We start from the raw sequence: 22935 nt of genomic DNA, 5'->3' as shown, positions 1-22935 counted from the left end.
AATGTACACGCAACTTTTTAATCAAAGCTATTTTTAGACTAAAAAAATTATATAATGACACAAAAGGCTGGACTTATATGAGTAGTTTGGCCAACAACCAGTATTTATGGAGTTATACTGTAAACAGTATATTGTTTAAATGGTAAAATAATCAAGACAAAATTATGTAAAAACAAAAAGGTAACCACCAAAATCTAAGCACAATTTCAACAAGTCATTTAGAAATGACTGCAGAATGTCCAGACTTTCACTGTCTAACCAAGGAGCTTAGTAACAACATCACACGGTGGCCCCTGACCCCTGGGAGTACAGGCCACCCTGTGAATCAGTAGGTGAACCCAGTAGTTGAACTTCTCAACCTCCCACTCTTAGAGTTTGCACTTAGTAACACAATAATGGCTGTGATTTACAGAGTGCATGTTCTCCCCTGTGAGTCATAAACATTAGTGTCACTGACACTTTCTGCATCTTGTGCATGTGCGCGCGCACACACACACACCCACACACACACACACACACACACACACACACACACACACACACACACACATTCCTGTACTTGCTGCACAGTGAGGACCGAGTGAAAAGGCCCACAAAGTGAGAACCACCAGTTCTGTTAGATGTAGAAACACAAAATAACTATTTCTGGCCACTATGTGGTGCCCTTATCCAAAACACTGCCTTAGATTTCACTAAACACCAAGATTTAGATAAAAGTTTTTCACCACCTGAGTGAGGACCAGGCACTGGCTTTGGGTTTTTAATGTTTTAAAGTAGGTCAACTAGGATGCTATTTCCATTACTGAATATTTAATTATGGAAATCTGTAATGACAAATGTTATATTTGTAAAATATGTTATCACCATTAACAGGGCAGTTTCATTTGTTGACAATATTATTTATTAAAGAGCAAATTGGTTATTTCAGTATGAAGAAGTGTTTGTTTTATTGCCAGTTTAGCTGTCAAAAGATAAAGCATAGAATATTGATTTCCTTAAGACATTATGGTAACAATTAAGCCTGATATTATCAATTCAGTTTTTAAAATATCACAATTTCTTTTTCAGTCATATCAATTCTGTGTGACTTTTTTCTATGTAAAGCAGAATTAGAATAGTGGTCCAAACCAGTTGTTGAGTTGCCAGTTAATGAAACTGGAAATTGGTTGGTCATGCAGTTTGATTAAGATGTAATATGATTAAGACCTTTTGTGGTTGAGCACAACTTTTGTAATAAAGTGTGTCAATTTCTTCTTTTTCAGAAAATTATTCCTGTTTGGCAGAATTAAACACAAACATGGCAGACTCAGTCCATAATGAACAGTAATAGATCCAACTGGTGAACACTGGATTATTTAATACCCAGTCTTGGCAGCCAAATACTCCAGTTACAAGACTCTTTAGTTGTGCAAAGTGCAGTAGATATTAACATATTGCACCTATTCAAAATGCAGCAGTTCATAAGAACAATACAAAACATTCAAGTGTATCCTGAGACATCTTCCTGAAAGGTAAGAAACTACAGGTGTCAGTTCCTCAACACAAACTACTGCTTAAAAGATTTGCTGTGCTGTAGGGCAGGCTAAAGGGTCTCCTAACAAATCAACAAACGAACAGACATTAACAAACCCTTTAAAACACAGGAATAATCACCTGCTTCCTCTCCCTCTTCTCTCATCTTCTAACCCCTTGTCTCAGTTTCCTCCCTCTCTTGTAGTCTATTAATTCAGAATGCAGGTTTTCTCTTGATTTTAACAATTTCATTGTAGACAAAATATTTCACGTCTGTCCACCGCCGTGCTCTTAGGACTGAAGACTCTTTGTCAATACACATCAGGCAGTCCTGCTTTGTTGGAACTTTCTGCAGTGCGATAAACTTGCCAAGGTGTCGTTTCACTGCAGTCCTCTCCCGTTCATTCCAGGGTCTCTTACCTTGTTTCTTGACTTCCATTTCTGGAGCATCTACAAAACAAAAACCAAAAGAAGTTTGTTAGCGGTTGAGTAGATAAACTGAGACCTTATTGAAGTTATATTGCCATCTGAACCTTGCCTTGATTGACTAATAACATTAACAGAATAAAAAATGTAAAAGTTGCATTGATTCACTACTTATAAAATATGTTTTAAGCACCCACCTTAAAACAACTTAGTTGACTTAAAGGACACCTAAATAAAGCTGCTGTAACAATGTAAATTTCCCCTGGAGTGGGGAGAAATAAAGAACTTTATCTTTAGCTTATCTTATCTTAGTAACAGCATGTACACTCAAGGGATGATTCATGTGCATTGTCCACTTAATATTATTTAATTTTCAGTTTAATTAAAATTCTTGTTTTTGTTCAACATTTTTTCTAATTAAGTCCATGTAGTTGTGTCTCTCCTTGTCTGTCCCAAATATTAATGTGTTGTTTGAGATAATTCTTACATGTAGAAGATGGCAGTAATGAAATTCTAGCAGCCATTAAACCCCAAAGAAGATTCAGATGCATCAGATTGCGCATCTGTGAGGCCACTCTCCTGCCCGACCTTTGTTCAGCTAATTTTGGCAGAAAGGCTGCACTCTGTGTTTTTCGAATAAGGTAGAAGGACATTTCTTTTCATCTACATCTGATTTGTAACTGAGTGGTGAGATTAGTTTCTGTCAATATTTTTACATATCAGTCTTAAATTACCACAGTTTGATCCCTGTCAGCTGTTTCAGAGCTGTTGAAATTACTGCTGAAACCAATGATGTTACTGCTATTAAAAGGTTTATATATCTGAACCAGAGGAAGGCTTCTATTGTGAAGCAGATACAGGAAATGCTACGTGTTTGCAAGCAAGTATAAACAGCTGGTTAAACGACCAAATATTCTGGACTGTTCAGTTAGGACCAACTGTCAACATCAACTTTACAGATACTGAAATAAAGCACCAGCTGGTGGCTGTATGCTTGAGGTCATGTTACCACCTCACATTCTAAAGTTGTGTGAACCTTATGCTAACATGAATGGGGGAAAAAATAGCACTACAATGACCATGCTGCCTCGTTATACATTAACAGAATGCAGCAAGATGAGCTCATATGTACAATGTTTACATCTAAAATAAAAGTTTAAAGGGGTAAATTTGTTGTTAGACAGACTCAGAATGATTGATTAACCAGAACAGTTTGCAAATAATTTTCTGTACATGGATTAATAGTCAGAGGTCTAGTTCTATGCATTATACTTGCTATTGTATTGTTTATAACGTTAAGCCCTGTTCACACCGAGGATCCATAATGAGACAAGATGAGACAATTTTAGAATGTTGCATGGAGAAGCTGCAGCAGGGTGAACTGTCAGTTGCAGAGTGGCTGATTCTATTGTGAGGAGCATCAAAAGATTTGTCTTGTTAAAACCCCAAGAGCAATTTTAGAATGCATCAAGGTAGTTATTTCTCCTCAGCCAGTCAGATAAAAGCTCAGAATACAACAGGTGCACCAAATATGGGGATAGTTATTACATTATAGATGATCAACAAGATAAATAGTTAAGTATTATGTATGCTCCGCTTCATTAAAGCAGAGAAGACAAAAAAAGGAGAGACAGCACTGACAGACAGACTGTGACCAGGACAGATACCTGGCCAGAGCAGAGGGAGGATCAGCTCATCGTCTGTTTAAACAACAGCATTCACTCTGCAACTGTAGCTCAAGGTCATTCTCTAACAAAATAAGTCATATAAAATAAATGAAAACACCACTCTTTCGTCTATTTCCAGCGTCCTCAGTGTATCCAGTAAGTTACATCTTCTTTTTAATTAACGTTAAGCTGATGTTGTTCGCTTTTGGAACCTGGTTGTCTTTTAAAATCTATTTTGTTTACTGCATCACAAAGTCTGTTTCTGCTGAAGACACTGGTCTGAGGTACATTTGTGGTATTCTTGATCCAGAGGATCTGAGTTTGTGTTTGAGGACCAGATAACCCACTATCACTGTTGACATTCATGTTTAGATACTAGAGTCAATGCCTGAAAAGCTGTGGTGGTGTCAGAGCGCACATATGGGGTGATTATTATTAAACACGATATACCGTCTACTCTCATTGCAGTTACTGCTTTCTTTGTTTGAATTTAAATCTATTATTTTACAACTACAGATAAAATATTCATTGAAATGCCAAGTGTATAATATGTAACCTGTAAATATATTCTTCAAGTCCATATAACAAAACTGACTTAATTTGGGAAAGCTTATTATCTCTTGTTAATCAGAAGTTTTTTTTAAGTTGGCTTAAGTTAGAATCATTGTTACTGCAGCACTAATTATTTAATTACCTTGTCACAGAAATTGTTATACAATAGAAATTTAAGTTGAGTATAGACACTCTACAACACCATTTTAACCACTAGTCCTTTCAACTGCAAGTCACAGTGATTTGTGCAGTAAGTCCCACTTACATATTCTCAGGAAACATATCTATTTAACAGAAATTTGTCTAATTCATCTTACCAGTGTCACTGCATTCTCTTGTAACTGCAGTCTTCTTTTGGTCCTTTCGAGGGGATCCGGTGGCAGTAGTCTGTCTGTCCTCTCCATCTGAGAGAAATGGCATGTTAGTATAATGAAAATACAGAACATTTTGTATTTAGTGCTTCTCTTTTCACTTAAGCATTTATTGCATGAACTCACCCGAGTCATCATTGTCTTGTTGACGCTTTTGTTTATGTGCAGCTTTCTTTCGTCTCTTAACACGCTTTCTATCTTTTTCATCTGTTAAAGAACACAGCCATATGGTAAAATAGTGATAAAGTAGATGCAGTTTTACAAGACCAATAATGTATAAGAGCATGAGCCTCAAACAGGTTTTTATGGGTGTAGCAACCTTTATGTTTAGGCATGTATTAATAGTTTTCAAACTTTACCTTGTTTAAACAACTCTACATGCATAATTTTGACTATTTGCCATTAGCTGTAAATTTTCTGCTTCAGAAAATCCCCTGAAGGCCATGTCCTTTGTCAATGTAGGTTTATGGTCATTTATGTTGAAAAGATGTGAAAACAAGTCAAATCTCTCATTAGAAATGCAAGATTTGAAAGTTGCTAAGCAGAGGGAGCTGACCTTTATGTATTTATGTTAACATTACTGTTCTACAAGGTATTAAAATTCAATTCATATATATTAACAGCAGAGCTGGCTCACTAGACCAAGATCAGTAAACATTGTTCAAGACACAATATTACCAGTAATGAGATGAAGACAAAACTACACCATTTAGTCAAGTGTAGCCTCTCTGCATGTTTAAGAGGACAAGAATAATAAAAAAGTACTGAACCTTCACAGAAGCAGATTTTTACATGTACTTACCATGCTCAGAGTCACCGCTATCTTCATCATCTCCATCATCTTGTCTTGTGGTTGCAATCCTCTTTGGTTTGTCAACAGCTGAGCTTCCTGAAGTTGAGTGTGGCTCCTGTCTATCTGTATAAAGATGTCATTAGCACCATAAAAATACTAAACTCAACCAAACTGATTGTTGACACATATTACAAATAAGGACAGTAGAGCCTTAAAGGTGCATTTCTAATGATACTGTCAAAAGCTATGGCAGGCTGCAGAAAACATAATTATGTTCTCTATTTCCATTGACAATAATATGTGTATGTTCAGACCTTATTATCCAAGTTAAAAACAATTCAAGTAGAAGGGATGTGATAATGTTGCAGGTAGTGTATAGTTCAGTGCAACAGTGCAGTTTAGGGAAACTCTCAGCGCCAGCCCTGGTCGATATAATTTGCCATACATTTAACAATATGTCTGTTGTTACACAGGACTTTAAGCCACTATCATTTGTAATCTATAATGTATGGAGATATTCAGATACACTGTCATCAATAGGATAGCTGATGAGCCGGAGAGAGGGCTGGTCAGAGAGACGGTAACTATATAGTGTTTAGACTGTACAGTATTTTATACTTTTGACTATATATGCTTTGAGGATACACATTTGTATTTGACTGCTGATATTTTGGAATGTAAAAAAACAAAAAGGACTTTAAGTAAAAATACTAAACTCTGATTTAGAACACTTCATTCATGCCAATTTTACAGACTTACCATCATCATCATGTTTTTCTGTAGTTCTCTCTTTTTGTTTAACAAGTGGTCTTCCAGCTGTCTCCTGGCGCACCACGCCATCTATAAAAGAACATGTTTTGATAGAGTCAAAGTCCTTACATCTGCATCTCAGAAACATGCCAATACTACACTCAAATAGAATCCAAGTCAGACAAAAAATATTACCTGTGTTTTCAGTGCCTGGACCAGTCTTGTCATCACTCACATCATCATCACTGTCATCATCATCATCATCATCATCATGTTTTTCTTTAGCTGTAGTCATCTTTTGTGGCCCTCTGTTGGTGTCTTGTTGCATCCCTCCAACTGTGCAAGATGATGTTTTGAAATTGGTTAAATTTCAGAAACACAACAATGGTGCAGTGAAAGAAGATTCAAATCACACTGAGAGTGCTACCTGTGTTTTCAGTACCTTGACTGGTGTTATCACTCCCATCATCCTCATCAGCACCACCATCATCTTCACCATGTCTTCTTGCAGTCTGCCATTGTCTCTTTACAAGTGACCTTGCTGCAGCTGAATATGGCACCTCTCCATCTGTGAAAGATGACATTAATACCATGTAAATACCAAGCTCAGTTTCAAGACTCTTCACTTACGTGAATATTGCCTGGAATTACCAGAGTCATCATCATCTTCATCATGTCTTCGTCTTGTGACAGTCTTCTTTTGCCTCTGAGCTGATGAGCTTGTGGTGAACAGCTGTTCTCCATCTGATGAAGCAGACATTAGAAACATATATATAGATAATCATTCACAACATGTCTGAGTTTTTCTGAAAAATTATACAAGTACAGAAAAGCTTCAAGCTTCAAATCAGTCAAGCAAATAATTTGTTCCTTTTTTAAACAAACATGCTCAAGCATGGATGGTAGCTGAATTTCAACTGAGCTCAAACAGACAAATCTTAGAGCTGTCAAGTGAAAAATTGAATTGCCTTAATCAAAATAATAAGGTGTGATTAATCATCATTAGTCACAGCCTGTTATTGTGATTAACAAATCACAAAGTTAAAAACAAGTTTGAAATACTCAGATTTACTTGTACTTTGTGGGAAATAAAACAACAGTTTCTTCTGTTCTGTTTATTTTAGCTAGTCTTTCATAAACTAGCAAACATAAAGCTATTGGTAAACAGGCAGAAGCCACTCACTCTGGCTCTTATTTAGAATGAGAGGCTTTTCTCATGTAGGCAAATGCACTGGACACAGAGAAAAGGAGATCTGTGTAAGTAGAGGAGTTACTAATCAGGTCTTTCACATTTCATCACAAACTTCCTTTCTGATTAAAGCATTTGTTTCTGATCCATTTTATTTACTTTTAATCCATGAGAGTGATCTCTCTCAGAGCAGAGCATGTGTGAAGATGATGACAGGCAGCTGTCTGTCAGGCTGCAGCAGCTCTGTTCACAGATACAGAGCCCAAGAATGCTCAGAATTGTGGTTCTTTTTTTTAAGTATTTTTAAATTACTGATATAATTACTCTTATTCTCTTCTGTGGAAAGCTGAGAAGGACACTATGAAAGATTGCAGTAAAAAGCCCTGGTGAATGGATGTATGCCATGTATGTGCTTTTGTGTACCGTTACCTTGGAAAGTACTGGTAAAGTAGCCAATCTCAGTATCACTGGATGGTAAATGACGGTGGTGCTTCTCTGGTGAACTGTAGCAGGATGAGTGGGACTCCTGTGCAAGCACCTCGTCTTCTCTGGATGATGGTGATGATGATGGTTTGTAGTCTACATCAGATCCACTGTGGCTGGATAACAGAGACTCCTCTGTGAGCATCTCATCTCTCGTGGATGGTGATGGTGCTGATGGGACGTAGCAGGCTTTATCAGGTTCATCACCACACCTCCGTTTGAGAGGTGTCTGTTCACCTGATGAGGGGCAGTGGTCCTTTTTGGCCTTCACAGCAGGAGAAAAAAAAGGAAAAACAGGGGAAATGATCAATTATGCAGATACATTAGTGCATGATTCAGTATGAAACCTTTACATTGCCAACGAAAGGCCTACAGCTCTAAATCTACCTACCTGTGAAAATTACCTGAGTTTCCCTGTCTAAACAACATGTGGCATGTTTTTTCTTGCTGGACTCTGGCCTACATATGACTGTCTAAACATTTTAAACATTTTAGTCAAATTTTAGTCAAGGAAACAATCTAACATTTTAGTCACATTATAGTCATTTTTTCTTGCTTTCTTTCATTCAGTTAGGCTTATAATTCTCTGTAGAAACAAATTTGTTTGCATGCACTTATTCCAGAACATGTCAGACAGTTTGATCTGACTGTTTTAGGTTGTTCTTGCCCACCTACTATAGTACCATTAAAATCACTATAGCAATTGAACAACTAGTCTTTTAATATGCCTACATGCCTCAGAGCTCATAAATCAGACACAAAAATCTTCCAAACAAATTGCTGTGTAATCTAAAAAAAAGTCTGACTGGGTAATGTGTGCTATGTCAGGTGTAGAGTTGTCATGAAGCTTTAATAATGACGACCAGTGAGTGAAAACAAATCAATTATTACAAATAAATGAATGTGCAGACTGTGGATGTTACAGCAGCCACAGGTAATGCTCATTCAGATACATTTCCCTCATATGTTTCAATCCAACAGCAGGACATTCAAGTTATAATGTTAATAATAAAACTCTGCATGTTTCTGAGGAGCTGTGAAGCTAATGACCTGATGCTAACAACACAAAACACTGCTAACATTAGCCTGCAGTCAGCCTCATTTATTCATTCATTATTAAACTTTTTACGGGAGAACTGGCCTCTAGTCAGACTGAACCAGCCTGGTTTAATACAGCACACTGAGCAGTAACACTGGCTTGAAATTAGTTCATATGTCTGCTCAGATATATGAGCAGCCTGACACTATTTTGGCAGCAGTAGTTTAGTTATCCTGGTGAACTCATCGGGGCTTTAACGACAGGAGGTGCAACTCTCCTCATGTTGTCTGCATGTTCCTCACATAATCCACAGCTACAGGTCATCTCTCATCCTCCATTTACTGCATTATGTTTTCACTTTGCCTAAATATAGACTAAATAAACACAGCAGCCTGAGCGACCTAACACAAGTATTTTCAACAAATTCTACACTGTCCCTGTCATTATGTTTCATTAAACTACACAAAGCAACCTTAAAATCATTTTAAGTGCAAAGAAAGAAATTACTTACCTGAGCATTTTCAAATCTCTCTTCACACTTTCGGTGGTGAGTCTGTAAAGTTCCAAGTCTTCTTTTAAATCTCTCCATTTTTAAATGCTGCACGTCCGAGTCGGAGGAGAGTCAGAGGGGGGAGGTGTATGCGAGGTGGAGGTGCTTGGGCAGGTCTCAGCGAGCTGACCTCTTCACCTCGCTTCTCCACCTCTGATTGGATAATTGGTGAACGAGCCATCAGCGTGGGGGGAGGAGGTGAGCACACAGGAGCAGCTCTGACCCTGAAAACTCATCCTAAAACTTCATTACCCCTTTCATGGTCTTGTTTTTTAAATTTCACCCAAAAAAGCATCAGAATTTCAGACAAATCCTAAAACTATAAAAAGGGACAACTAATTAAACAATACAGATCAAAATATTTAACTTCTTGATTTATTTACTGAGGAAATTTAAGGACAATTTTTTTTAAAAAGAATGATAAATGAGTGGAGAAACATATTAAATGCAGATTATTAGATTCTCTGAGTAAATGTCAATTAAGTTACTTAAATAAAAGTTTGTGTTACTGAGGAGAAATCTTAAGGAGAATGTTTATCTGTCCTGTAGACTTCCATATACTGTGAGGCTGTTCTTTGGGCCCAGGGTGGCTGCATACACATTGATTTTCCTTTCATTTTCACCCATCTGTATTTGCAGAGGTGCTTGGGCAGGTCTCAGCGAGCTGACCTCTTCACCTCGCTTCTCCACCTCTGATTGGATAATTGGTGAACGAGCCATCAGCGTGGGGGGAGGGGGTGAGCACACAGGAGCAGCTCTGACCCTCAGAACTCATCTTAAAACTTCATTAACCCTTTCATGGTCCTATTTTTTAAAATTTCACCTAAAACATCATCAGAATTTCACACAAATCCTAAAACTATAAAAAGGGACACCTAATTAAACAAAACAGACCAAAATATTCAACTTCTTGATTTATTTACTGAGGAAATTTAAGGACAAATTTTTTAAAAAGAATGATAAATGAGTGGAGAAACATTAAATGCAGATTATTAGATTCTCTGAGTAAATAAGTCAATTAAGTTACTTAAATAAAAGTGTGTTACTGAGGAGAAATCTTAAGGAGAATGTTTATCTGTCCTGTAGACTTCCATATACTGTGAAGCTGTTCTGTAGGCCCAGGGTGGCTGCATACACATTGATTTTCCTTTCATCTTCCCCCATCTGTATTTGCAGAGGTGCTTAAGACTTCTCCAAAACCAAAGTCAACTTGTTTCCATCAGACCTATCAAGATTTTGGTCCAGGGGATTCAGGATTATCATGATCTAAATTGAATTTTAAAATGCATAGAGACCAAAAATTGCTTTCCACAAAAAAACACCTCATAATTGTGTTAGTGGGCAGTAGCATACACAGATAATATGTGCATGTAAAATTAGTACTGTAAGCTCCACAGCTGGTGGACATTTGTGCTGTGAAATATTTGGTACATTATATGTGCGAGTATAGAACAGTAAGAACACAGCAAAATGTTTTTATAGCCTAAACCTCAGTGGTAAGCATGGTGAAACATGTAAGTATAAAATAGAATCAAAAGCATGAATTTTGAGCCAAATCTAATAAAAAAATAACATATACAACTAATGTTTGAAAAGGGGTGTCTGACAACAACACCATGTAATGTAACATATTAATTTAGGCCTCATATCAAATTTTCATGGTCACCTATTTATGGCCTTCGTGTCTTTGGGTCAACCAAAACTGTGTAAATCAACAGTCATTTTAAAATGGTGAATTATAAACATTTTCCTGGGGTCAGGCTACTTCATATGTTAGTTGCATTAGTCAACTTTTCGGTGTTTAAAATGTATTTTAATTACTTTGTTTTTAATGCCAATGAGTGGAGAGGCTTTCACATAAACTAAAATATGAGCTATCAATTTCCCTCTTTTATTTTGTCTATCAGCTTTTAGCCAACTTTTATTTTGAAGTGCTCAGGTAGCACTTTCCCGGAAATAGGCGTTGGCATATGTTGAGATTGGTGCTGCGGAGCATGACGGTCTTTTAGTGGGTGCAGTACCCAATTTCAACAGTAGGCAGAGCAGTGAGTAAAAAGTGTGTGAAATTCTGGCGAAAAATTCTCAACATTGATCCAAATTGAGGTCTTTTTGTGAAAAGCACAGAGTAGCTTCTATATAGCCTTAGGAGCTGATTTAAAGCATGACAAAGTGAGGACCGGCCAAAATGTCCTCACTTCCCAAAAATGTTCTCACTGTGTTGGTTAAAAACTCACGTCAGTCCTCACAACGTAGTAAGTACAAGAACACACACACACACACACACACACACACACACACACACACACACACACACACACACACACACACACACACACAAACACACACACACACACACACACAGACAGACAAACCCCTCCCAGGTTTCTTATCGTTGCCAAAACGTTAACTGCTCCTGTCAGGATAAAGTAAATAGAGTTACAAAAAAGAAGCTGCACAACAGTAGCAGGCTACTGCTAATACTCCTCAGGATTATAAGTAGGGCTGCTGCTTTGTGTGTCATACTTTATTTCACAAAAAAACAGATTAATTTTGTATCACTGACATACTCATATGTTATCAGGGCTGAGAAGAGGGCGTGTCAAAGCTACACAAACCTCAAAAGCATCAACCGCTGAAAAATTAAATGTACATTATTGAATGGTATACGAAAGCTACAATTAGTGATAGATTTACCAAAATCCTGAGTAAATGACTGTGGTTTAATGTTTTTTAAAGGCTCTATAAATGTACTCTTATGCAAACACATACACAATTTGAATTCAGTTCAATTTTATTCTAATACCAAATCACAACTCATGTCATTGAAGGGAACTTCGCACAGTAAGGTCATGGTCCTATAATATTAAAAATGAGGTCATTTATTGGCTCTGCTCTACAGACAGCTTATGTTGTCTAGTCAGACTTTCCTGTACAGCGGACACCGTTAATTCATGAGAACTAATTATTGAGTGTCTTTAACCCTAGTCGACCTACTAGATGAGCTTGCCAGTCGACATCTTACGTTGGGCTGAGGCAAATTCTTGTCTGTGGAAACAGTAGTTAATCTTCCAATTTAGTTTAGTTCACCAGGTTTGCTTAAGCTCTCTAAAACAGACCGAACGTCCCTTCAGGGCATAACAATTGTCTCCTAGAGGAAAATCACAGTCCCAAACTGGCAAACTACAGTCTGTCTGTGTGCAGGTACACTGCAATTGGCTACAAAGCTAATATACTGAGGGAAGCCTTATTCCTCTGAGACAAAGTCACCTCCAGGGTCTGTGCATTATTGATGGCTTGCCTGCTTGAAGCCTGCAGAGCATAACACTGAGAGAAATGTGACACCCAGTTACACACATGCATGCAGGTCTGGAGGCCTACTGCAAATTATTCTCCATAGGAACACTTCCATAGTGTAAAACAAGATACAAAGAAACTGGAGTGGAAAGTCAAAAACTACATGTAATGAGCACAAAGAACTTTCACAGTGTTGTGGTAATTAAATTTAAAAGATTTTCACACATTGTATATCTTAAGGAGGTGCACACACTGTAACTGGTTAGTAACAGAAAATGCATTAAAGTTTACAACATTGTTTCTGAGAGAAAAAAAGGCATCGACTGTACTCCACCCAGATAGACAGAGAAAGAGAAGGGTGGCTATCCACAGAAACAAACAAACAGGAGGGGTGACCTCATGTTTGAATGCTTGTTTAAGTAACTTGTATAGTGTCCTGCTAAAACTCAACCAACATGTGACAAAAAAAATTGCGTATTTGTTGTACTTACCACAAACTAACCAGTCTTCTAATCACAACTTTACACTACCCCAAATATACTTATCAAATATCAATATGCTGCTTTTCACACTAATGACATATTCAGCATACATTCTGACTGTGTTTGACTACTTGTATAAGCTCCTTTAAGATGCATGCACACCTTTCTATTAATCTGATGGCATCTGAATGTGTCGACTTCATGTCTGAATGAGTTCTCCTAGTCACTTTTCCACAAAAGTAGGAACAGAAATCTTATTAGGTCACCCTGAGTGACATTACGGTACCACTTTAAACATGGCACACATGAACTACGCAACATCACAGGATAGGTACACACAAGTAATGGCACTTTATAAAAATTTATAGGAGTTTTTTCTCTTAGGTTATTAAATATCTGCAGCATCACACAGCAGCAGGATCCATAAAAGCATCCCCAAAGCTAAGAGAGTTGCACACATTTCCACATGTAGTACAACATCAGCAACTTGATTGATCACTAATAAATTCTAAACTATCCCCAACATGGAGAGAGGATTGATCAGGATCTAAGAATGCTTGAATGCTTTCGTGTAAACAGACTAATGAAGCACCAGTGCTCCGTATTTAATGTCATGTCATTAAATGTCATGAAAATGATGTTAGAGTAATTAGCTGAGAGAGAGTAGTGTCTCCATAATAAAGGCCATCCTTTAATGACCCATGGTTTTGTTAAACTTCTGCAAACTTGACATTAGTCAAGCTTATTTCTCCAATGGCACTATTAGAAGGCAGATTACCAGGCATTATAAAAATTCCACAGTCAAGTACCCAGGACAAAATGACTTGCACATGAAGAATGTCTCACTAATGAAGCCAAGTGAGTCAAAATAAAAAACACGGTTTCACTACACTTATTACAATTCAGGATAGTTGTCATCAGTTTAACTTGGCAATAGCTTCACCGCTGGCTGGATGCAAAAACAAATTTACCGGATCTCAAACTTCACTCATTCACTTTCTGTCAGTGTTCCAATAAACAACATACCTCGTGATTAATCATTTAGTTAATTCAACAAGTCGGCTGCAGGTATATAGGTTAGTGGCTCAGTTGCTGAAGCAACATATTCCATTTAAGATGAACAACATGCTCAGACAGCCCAAAAAAAAAAAAGCAAGTCTGTTAATGAATTATCCTTCCCATATACTTTTCAAAGGGAAAAAAGCAAAAGCTTGCCAGTCCGCTGGCAGACAATTTTATCTCTACTAAGAAATATGATTTTAAAAGCATCAACTACAAGAGTAACGGCTTTATCCATTGGTTAGCAAAGGCACATATGAAAGACTAAAGGAGATATATGTATATTCCTTTTGGCTAAACAGTTAATATTTCCCCAGTCGGTACTAAAAGCGTGGCAGTATTAGTGCCAAAGAGGTTAGCAAGGGATCAGGCTGGTAACACAAGCCAGCCTGCCACACAGTGAGCCAAATTCTGCAGCCTAGTGACATGAAGACCCTCCCTGTATCCACCACACCTACACTCTCTGAGCCACTGCACAGGCTACTGTCAATTCTCGGGAGTCTCACATTGTAGCTGTGGAGGGGGGGAGAAGAAAAGAGCCAGCATAAATATCCTACAGTCCCTGTAAGTCAAAAGCACAACCATTCTTTATTCAAACGACACCTGAAGCTTTGTGATTTCAGATGAGTTATGTGCTTGGATAAACCTCTGTAGACATCTTCCCTGCTGTGTGATCTGCTTGAGTCGGGGATTTGTAGTCTCCAGGACTACAACGGCATACCCTCTGCCCTCATGATAAGTACAACGTGGAAAGCTGAGCATCTGGTGTGCATAAAAAAGCAGGTCCAAGTGTGTGTGTGTGTGTGTGTGTGTGTGTGTGTGTGTGTGTGTGTGTCCGCACAGACCAGACATGCTGCCTCGTGGCTCAGCATGAGCTGGAACCACTGCTGCGATGAAGGCTTCACTAACAAATTTAAACAGACATTATCACATGAGGACCTCACTGAGTAGCTTCATAATTATACATAATGATCATTAGACCAATTAAAGAGTAAACCTTTAAACAGGACATGCCAGTGATACAGCAGTATGACAGACTTAAAAAACACAGTAGTTTGCTACTATATGACAGAATATTTGAGTGCATTCAACTCACTTGGACAATTTTTAAAGCAAGTTCTTCATGGATTGTAAGCATATAGTTTCATGAGTATGCAGAAGCTTTTTACATGCATTACTTTACAAATGTCTCAAAAAAGAAATAGACTACTGTAGTTACAATAACTGATATAAAAACAAAGACTTACTCAGATGCTTATTCTACACTGTAAGCATGTTGGCTTGCATCCCAAAGTCACATTTTATCAGCATGTTTATTAGCAGTCTGTCTGGAGTGCCAGGATAGGCAGCTCATTTGGGCAGCCAGCCAGTTTCATCCCATCTGAGACAAGTGGTCATTAGCAACACCAGGAGGGTTTTAAGCACACATGCACACACACCCTGTTAGCATGTAACGTCTTAGCCATCAAAACCTTATGGGAACGTAAGACATGCAAAGTAACATGCATGATTTAGCGAATGTGGTACTCTAAAGAGAAAATCATGTAGTGCATTAGGGTAAACATTTTATAGGGGACAATACACAGGCTTGTAAAACTTTCCATGACTAAATTTTGGACTTTTAAACCTTGGTAAGGGAATTTGCAGTCATCAAGGTGCTGTCAAAAAGTTACATTATTTTGTCTTAGTTCTCCGATGAATTTACTTTGCAAGGTACTGAATTCCTGAAGCCAGTACATGCTTTCCATGTCTCCATGTCCACAAGTGTCCACAAGGGTCTGTATGATGTAAATTACATTAACCCAAGTCTGCATGCAGCCCAAATATTTTGATTACTGTATGCACTTCCTGTGCTCTGGAAACAAAAGCGATGCTTAAGACAAATGCTTGTTATGAGGAGAGACTGTACCAGGAGATTCTTCGGCACCACCTCTTTCAAAATTTGTCATTATAAAAGTTGTAATTGGACTAGTTGACTGCTGGAATATGGAGGTGCTTTCCTTCAACAATACCCAAACACACTGGAGAGTGCTAAGGTTTCCAGAAGTCCTGAGCTGTGTCTGCTCACTCTGATCAGCACACCTCAGCAAAAATCACTGACGCAGTGTTACTGCCCAATGTGTATTCAATTGCTATAATATGTAAAAAGAGCAAAGTCATAGTCTTTCAAAACATCCACTGGAGAATGTGAGGGTCAAAATCAAACATCTGCAGCAGCCTGATGGAAACCTATCGTAGTATGAACAGAACCACGTGCAAGTCTGCTTTTAAATTCCACATCAGCCCTGCAGAAACCATGAATTGGCCTTTATGCTAACAGGACATGGTGCTGTAGTTGACCTTGACCTCTGACCTTCCTGAATAAGACAAAGCAACAGACAGTTGCCTTAAGAGTCAATCTATCAGTTTCAAATGCTTATCAGAAGTTATCTAAGAGCAGTAACAGAGGGTGAAGGTGTCACGTTACTGAAAAAAGCATTTAAGTCAAACCCTGTGGGAGATCTCCCATGTAGCCCATCTGCTCAGCCTTGGACAGAGAACAGCAACAATCAGATTTGGTGCAGATGTACAATATCAGTGTTCTATTATTTGTTGTCAGTGTGTCATTTTCTTTACATGCCTAAAAAGTTCTGTTGACTAAAGCAAGGCAAAACGACAACAACAATAAATGTGTGATCCCATTTAATTGTGCTGCTTTGAAGATACTCAGAATAAATCCTTGTCATTTTCACCTAGAAAAGTTAAAGCTATTTAGTTTGCCAGTTTTGCCTGGGACAGTATATACCACCAAAGTCAATGTAGTCCCTGCAAGTGAAAGTCTGCTGTTGCAGTCTAACTTGTTGAGCCCTATGAGACTCTTTGTCTACTTATAGAGGCAGCAGTCAGCATGATTTCGGCACACTTTTGTTTATTATTTTGTAAGCACAGAGGTTGTGCTTGCCAGATGGGACCTCCAAATGAGCCAAAAGAAACACAGAGCGCAGGGTGAATCATTGAGAACAGACAACCCAAAGTGGAGATGTCACGACACACACAGCTCTTTCACAGCCTGCAGATGTGAAACACAAAGAAGTCACAGAGTGTTTGGGGGAGGAGGAGGTGTCTTGGATCTAAACGTCCACATAAACATCACTATATGCCACTTGTTGTTTAGTATTTAAATACAAACATTACGTCATAGCTCATGTTGGCAAATGTCCACCTACAGCAGATTTGGAAACAGGAATACAATATAAACAAGTTAAACAGGTGGTAGGCAGGCCCAGCTGTCATTGTATATGTGGATTGTGAGCAGATGCGACGGTGCTGAGTGTCAAGTTCTGGAATGTACAATATGAGAGGAGAAGACACTTTTTTGACTGATGAAATCTGCATTCTGACAGGACAAGGAGAAATCTGATTTCAGTGTGTAGATTTGCAGTTGAATTTTGAAAAGGGTGTTCACTATAGTCAGATATTCATCACAAAGGGCATATTTTATAGTCTAAATATTAAACAGTATTAGTTACGTACAAAGTGGGAACATTTGTGAGTCTAGTCAGCAAATTTGTGATATGATCTTGTACAAGTCCAGTACAGAAACCCTGAAAGACAGAATGCACTTGTAATGAGGAGTGTGCTGCTCATGGTTTGTGACCCTGAAACAGTCAAACACACCTTACAAAAGAGCACACACCTCACACTTCGCACCATGAAAAGAGGATTGGTTCAGTGACAGAGAACTCTGCAACCATGTGCGTTTGTCTTTGTGAGTGCATGTGTGTGCAAATCTCAGTCATTTCAAGAGCAACATATGTAGAGCAGACATTAAGGGTGTGAAGGCCAGCAGAAGGGAGTGGCAACTCTTTGGTCTCACATGTTGAGACAGCGCACCACAGTACCCACATCTGTACTGCAACTGCTGGGCACAAAATTAGCTCATGTACCCACTAATACCACTTTCACACACACAGCTGGTACGTCCTAAATCAGAGGCAATGTAAATCCAACTTTAACAACACCGTTTAAAAACATCCAGACACATGGAAGGAGAAAAAAAGTTCAGGAGAAGCACTTTCCAATGGATCATAGGGGCAACCATCCAAAATCCACAAACACCAACATCTGAAACTTTGTGCTATACAGAGTTAGAGTAAAGAAGCGAACTAAAATACTGCAGCAGAGATGTGGTTTTACAGACGCATGTTACGTATACATAATACGGCCAGAATAAGCAATGAATATGTTTTAAAATTACTAAACACAAAAAATTATACGCTATTGAACTAAATTAGGAAATAGCAAGCAACACTTTTTTGACACATAAGGAAAGAGACTCTGGAATATACTGTCACAACAAAAAAATTAATGGGAAAAGAGGACGAGACAGACAAAGAATGAAAATGATAGACGGACTGACATCATGGCTACACACTGAACAGGCAACAGCCACAATTGAGAAGGTAAAAGATCGGATTAGATGGAGAGAAATGGTTGCCTAAGCTGAACGGCATGGCACTTGATTGATTGATTGAATCAAAGGGAGAAACATTTAAGGAGAAAAAGAGGAAGTCCAGATGTGCAACTGCATTAAGGAGCTGGGCTCAATGTATCCATGCACACTCTACTAATGTCTCACCAGTTGTCAGACTGAGCTCACCTCTCTGACAACATCCACTAGCAACTGATAGTAAGTAGCTACTTGGACAAGAACTGAGTAAAATGAATCTAAAAGCATTGTGTGTGTATTATCATATTTCACTAGAAACCTGAAAGTAACAGCTCTATTTACAGTAATATGACTCTGGAGAATCTTTGCTTGCTTGTCTCTGTTTAACACAAGCATCAACCTCTGGGATTGAAAACTAAAGCCATCGCAAAGTGCTTGAAACACTCGTTCCTCAAAAGGCCACTTAACTTCAAAGTGAGTCAATGTTCTTCAACCCCCATGTTAAAATGTCTGACTTTACAGCAGAAATGTTTACAGTCTGGTACAAAACAAAGCCTTGTTATCTACAGTTCATTTCTCCATTCATGACAACTGTGGAGGGGTGATTTTTTAGATAACTCCATGCATCCATTCATTATCTATACACTGCTTAATCCTTTGTAGGGTCACAGGTTGGGAGCTGAAGCATATCCTAGCTGACTTAGAGTGAACCAGGGATCATCTAGCTGTGAGGCAACAGTGCTAACCACAGAGCCACCATGCTGTCCCTTTTTAAATAACTCATCTGTTAAAATAGTATTAATGTTGTATTAATGTGGCTGCTTTGAACAACAGGTGAATGCCATCACAGGACAATCAATGGCCCACAGACATTAGCATGGCCTGCCAATTCCATTCAGTCACCACCTCTTGGCTCATTTTTGGGTTAGCTAGAGTTAGGAGGAGATAGACACTACTAAGATGTCGATGGCCAGAACCACCACAGTGAACTGCAAAACTGCTTTTCTGAAAAATATATATGGGTGATGTCATGAACGGGTTGTCAATCTTAATGTACAAAAGGGTACTTGATCCAATGATCCCCAAACTGTTACTACCTGTTTTGTAATCTTGTCACATTTTTTCCCACCGTGAGTGAATTTTTCACTCCAAGAAGCTGTTCCTCTATCGAAACTGAAACAGCATGGCTAGAAATACTGTGAAATCACAAATGTTGTTTGTGCTGTGTAAAAGAAAATGATAATGCTATAAATCCAAAAATGAGAGTTAAATTTAACTGATTATTTGTATGTTGTTTATACAGCACTGTATAAACATGATCTCCATTTGTTTTTTTCTGTGGCAACTACATTTTGTAATACACCAGGTAACGCTGATGCTCCACACAACAACCAAAGAAAAAGAATAATACGGACAATCATGACTTTTTACTCCATTATCTAAAACAATCAATGCCTAGCTACACATGCTCTCAATAAAGTAAAGTCAAAGCTTCACAGACAGAGTTGGAAAACTATCCATAATAGAGAAAGTAATGTTTTCTTTGAACACAGTGACATACGGCTTTATACGCCAAATTTTAACCAGGATAAATGTTACACTTGCCAATGTACACTTGTTAAGCAGAAGACTTTGTAGACTCATATCAGCACTCCAATTTCCCAGTGAGTGATGGACGAGTTTAGCTGAGGAAACACTTATTGACCTGTCACAGGAAACAGACGACACAAAAGGGAAGCACTTCAGGCTGAAAAGAGGTAACAGCAGGGAGAAACTTGCATGTAGGTTAAAAGACACAGAGAATGATAAAAGTGAAGTGGGACCAGAAAGTGGGACAGGAAAGACAGAGGACACAGAAGAGCGAAAGTAAAGAGAGAGAAAGGAAATATACCACGAACAGCGGATACATTCAGGAGCTCAGACAGATAGAGTAAACATGAAGACAGGAAAAGAGTAAGAGTAGTGCATCACCTCTAAACATAATGAAGTCAGATCAGATTTCATATCTACAAACTATAACACGTTGGGAACTTCAAACCTGGTTACAAATTAAGATAAAAAACCAAAAATACACTCATAATAAAACAGCAAAATGGCTAACCATTTGCTAAACCATGCAAAACTGCCCTATGTGATCATTTTATAGTTTTTTACAGCTTGACTTCAAGGATTTGTTAAACAAATATAATTTAAATATGTTGTTACAAAGGAGACAAAGTGTGAAACTTGCCTTCAGCATATGAACATTGTAACTAAAGAGAAAGACAGAAACCCCTGGTCAGGAAGAAAATTAAATTGTAATCAAAGTTTGACGATTGCAAAAAGATTTCTGCCAAAATCATGTCGATATCAGAAAAACGCACAGATAGATGGATAAAAATCTCACTGAAACTCCATTTCCAGATAATCACACAGCAGCTAATATGTACAAAACTGACAGAGGTAAAAAGTTCAGAAAAAGGAGTGCTGTAATGTGTCAAAACATTTTGTGATGAAGCGTTAGCAAAGCTGATTTCAGATCAAAAGGCTGTATGTTCATATCATGTAGAGTTTAGTGCAGCGAAGCATCTTCAGAGACCAAAGATCCAAACCAGGATTTTAACATGACTAAGCTTCTTTCTTTTATCTGGTACATTTAAATGAGAGCGATTTACCTGAAAAAAATTTAACAACCTGCACATCTCAATACAGCATCACTTTATCTGAGTGTTTTAAGATTCTGAGTTGAATTTCTGATTCTGAATTTCTGAGAATCTGAATCATTTCACTGCTTACTTCTGGAATAGATGTGCTGACAGAATACACATCTATCAGCACCTTGATTAGCAAGGTTCAATTGGATTTCTTCTTGTTTGCAGCCTTGTCATGCAAATCCATTATCTAGATGAATTGGTTGAATTTTCATCACATAGCAGCATGGTTAAAATCATATATCCCTACATTTATAGTAGAGTTTAAGGCAAATTTTGTCAGATTCAGTGAATATTCCTCATAGCCTACTAGCTTTACATGTGTGTACTGAAAAAAATTGCATTTATACACAGCCTTTTCTCTGTAAATAGTAAACAAACATCGGCTAGGGCTGATCCATACAACTCTACTCCAGAATGCACAGGACAAGTAGAAGGGGGCATTAGGAGCAAGTGTGACAGTAAATCTGCCACATATCAGCTGTCTAAATATGCTGTTTGAGTAAATATCAGTAACCTTTTTCCTGAATTATAGACTCCTACTTTTGTGTGGTGACAATGTGGAACCATAGTACTATTATACTCGACTGCAGAATATTAAAAAAAAACAAACTATATAAATAAACTATATATATATATATATATATATATATATATATATATATATATATATATATATATATATATATATATATATATATATATTGCAATGTCAGAAATACAGGGTTTTTACCAATTTACTTCAATAACTCTATTTGCAAAAAAATGTACAACTGTAGACTGATTAGGGTGATTTTGTAGTGCAGTGTATCTACATTGCAAATTAAAAAACTGTTTTAAATAAGTTGAAACAAGGTGTTTGGGATTTTTCTAATATGGTGTAAGACTGACAAATCCACCGAAAATACTTTTTGCAAATTTGTGGTGCTGATTTTAATGGTAAGACAACTGATGGTGATTTCTTTTTGCAACCTGATCCTTACTCACTTTACTGTGCATAAGTAAAGCCTGCATGTCAGCAAATTCCATCTCTTTCAAATAAAGTTTTTTTAAAAAGACAGTTTGAAGTTGAAGAAAAATCAGAACTGTGCAAGTTTGTTTCAAGCAGCAAAAATTTAGTAATATGTGTTTGAATTAATTTGCCGTACTTTACATTGCAGTTCCTGCAATTTAATTATTGTGCACGCACACATCCCAGTGTCAATGCAGACACATTATATTGTACAGGCCTTCTACTAACACTGTTCCAGATAAAGGTTTTCTGAGCACATGCACTCAACTGAAGCGGCTATTTGCATCACTGATGTTGGCTCTTTGATAATGCCCATTATAAAAGTCTTCCACTGTCTCTTGACTCCACTGCTCCACAGCGAGTGGGTTCTATAGCAACAGCTAGTGGGTTCTATAGCAATTCATCATGGATACAAACCCAAATAATATACAGAATAACATTCAGCAAAGGATTCACAGGTGGAGGGACAGACTAGATTTGTGCTATCCTAGTAAATATTTCATAATTCTGACCTAACTGTGTTAAAATGCAGGTGCAAAGATCTTCTAAATGTAATGGAGTGGATGTGTGCTTGACACAAAGGAAAAACATCACACAGCTACTGAATTAGGCCCAGTCTTATTTCACCCATGACTTG

General features: G+C 37.8%; 2 protein-coding genes across 4 annotated transcripts in view; both read right to left on the bottom strand.

Annotated features, from left to right (window-relative positions):
- The window catches only part of pard3aa (par-3 family cell polarity regulator alpha, a), a 392129-nt gene that overhangs the window by 344581 nt on the left and 24613 nt on the right, over positions 1-22935 (bottom strand). The gene's annotated exons all lie outside the window — the stretch shown is intronic.
- Positions 1313-11655, bottom strand: LOC118470397 (RNA polymerase-associated protein LEO1-like). Of its 2 annotated transcripts, XM_055007069.1 has the most exons (10): positions 9294-11652; positions 7690-8008; positions 6723-6815; positions 6514-6639; positions 6267-6407; positions 6081-6161; positions 5331-5444; positions 4655-4735; positions 4475-4561; positions 1313-1962 (listed from the first exon to the last, which is right to left on the bottom strand). In XM_055007069.1, the coding sequence occupies exons 1-10, from the start codon at positions 9369-9371 to the stop codon at positions 1727-1729; spliced, it is 1356 nt and encodes a 451-aa protein (XP_054863044.1). In that variant the 5' UTR covers positions 9372-11652; the 3' UTR covers positions 1313-1726. The 2 variants fall into 2 exon arrangements, with proteins under 2 accessions (XP_054863044.1, XP_054863043.1); XM_055007068.1 differs by having other exon boundaries at positions 6081-6407; positions 9294-11655.

This window comes from Amphiprion ocellaris, chromosome 22 (genome assembly GCF_022539595.1).
Source record: "Amphiprion ocellaris isolate individual 3 ecotype Okinawa chromosome 22, ASM2253959v1, whole genome shotgun sequence".
Lineage (NCBI taxonomy): Eukaryota > Metazoa > Chordata > Actinopteri > Pomacentridae > Amphiprion > Amphiprion ocellaris.
Note: the sequence above shows the minus strand (reverse complement) of the source record. Positions and strands in the feature narration are given on the sequence as shown.

What these genes read in the sequence shown, in the direction of transcription:
- LOC118470397 (XM_055007068.1), bottom strand. Translation starts at nt 9,371, where the DNA reads ATGGAGAGATTTAAAAGAAGACTTGGAACTTTACAGACTCACCACCGA. An exon ending in AGAGATTTGAAAATGCTCAG is followed by an intron (nt 8,009 to 9,293) that starts GTAAGTAATTTC and finishes CCTGCTGTGAAG; the next exon opens with GCCAAAAAGGACCACTGCCC. An exon ending in GAGTGATAACACCAGTCAAG is followed by an intron (nt 6,408 to 6,513) that starts GTACTGAAAACA and finishes CATCTTGCACAG; the next exon opens with TTGGAGGGATGCAACAAGAC.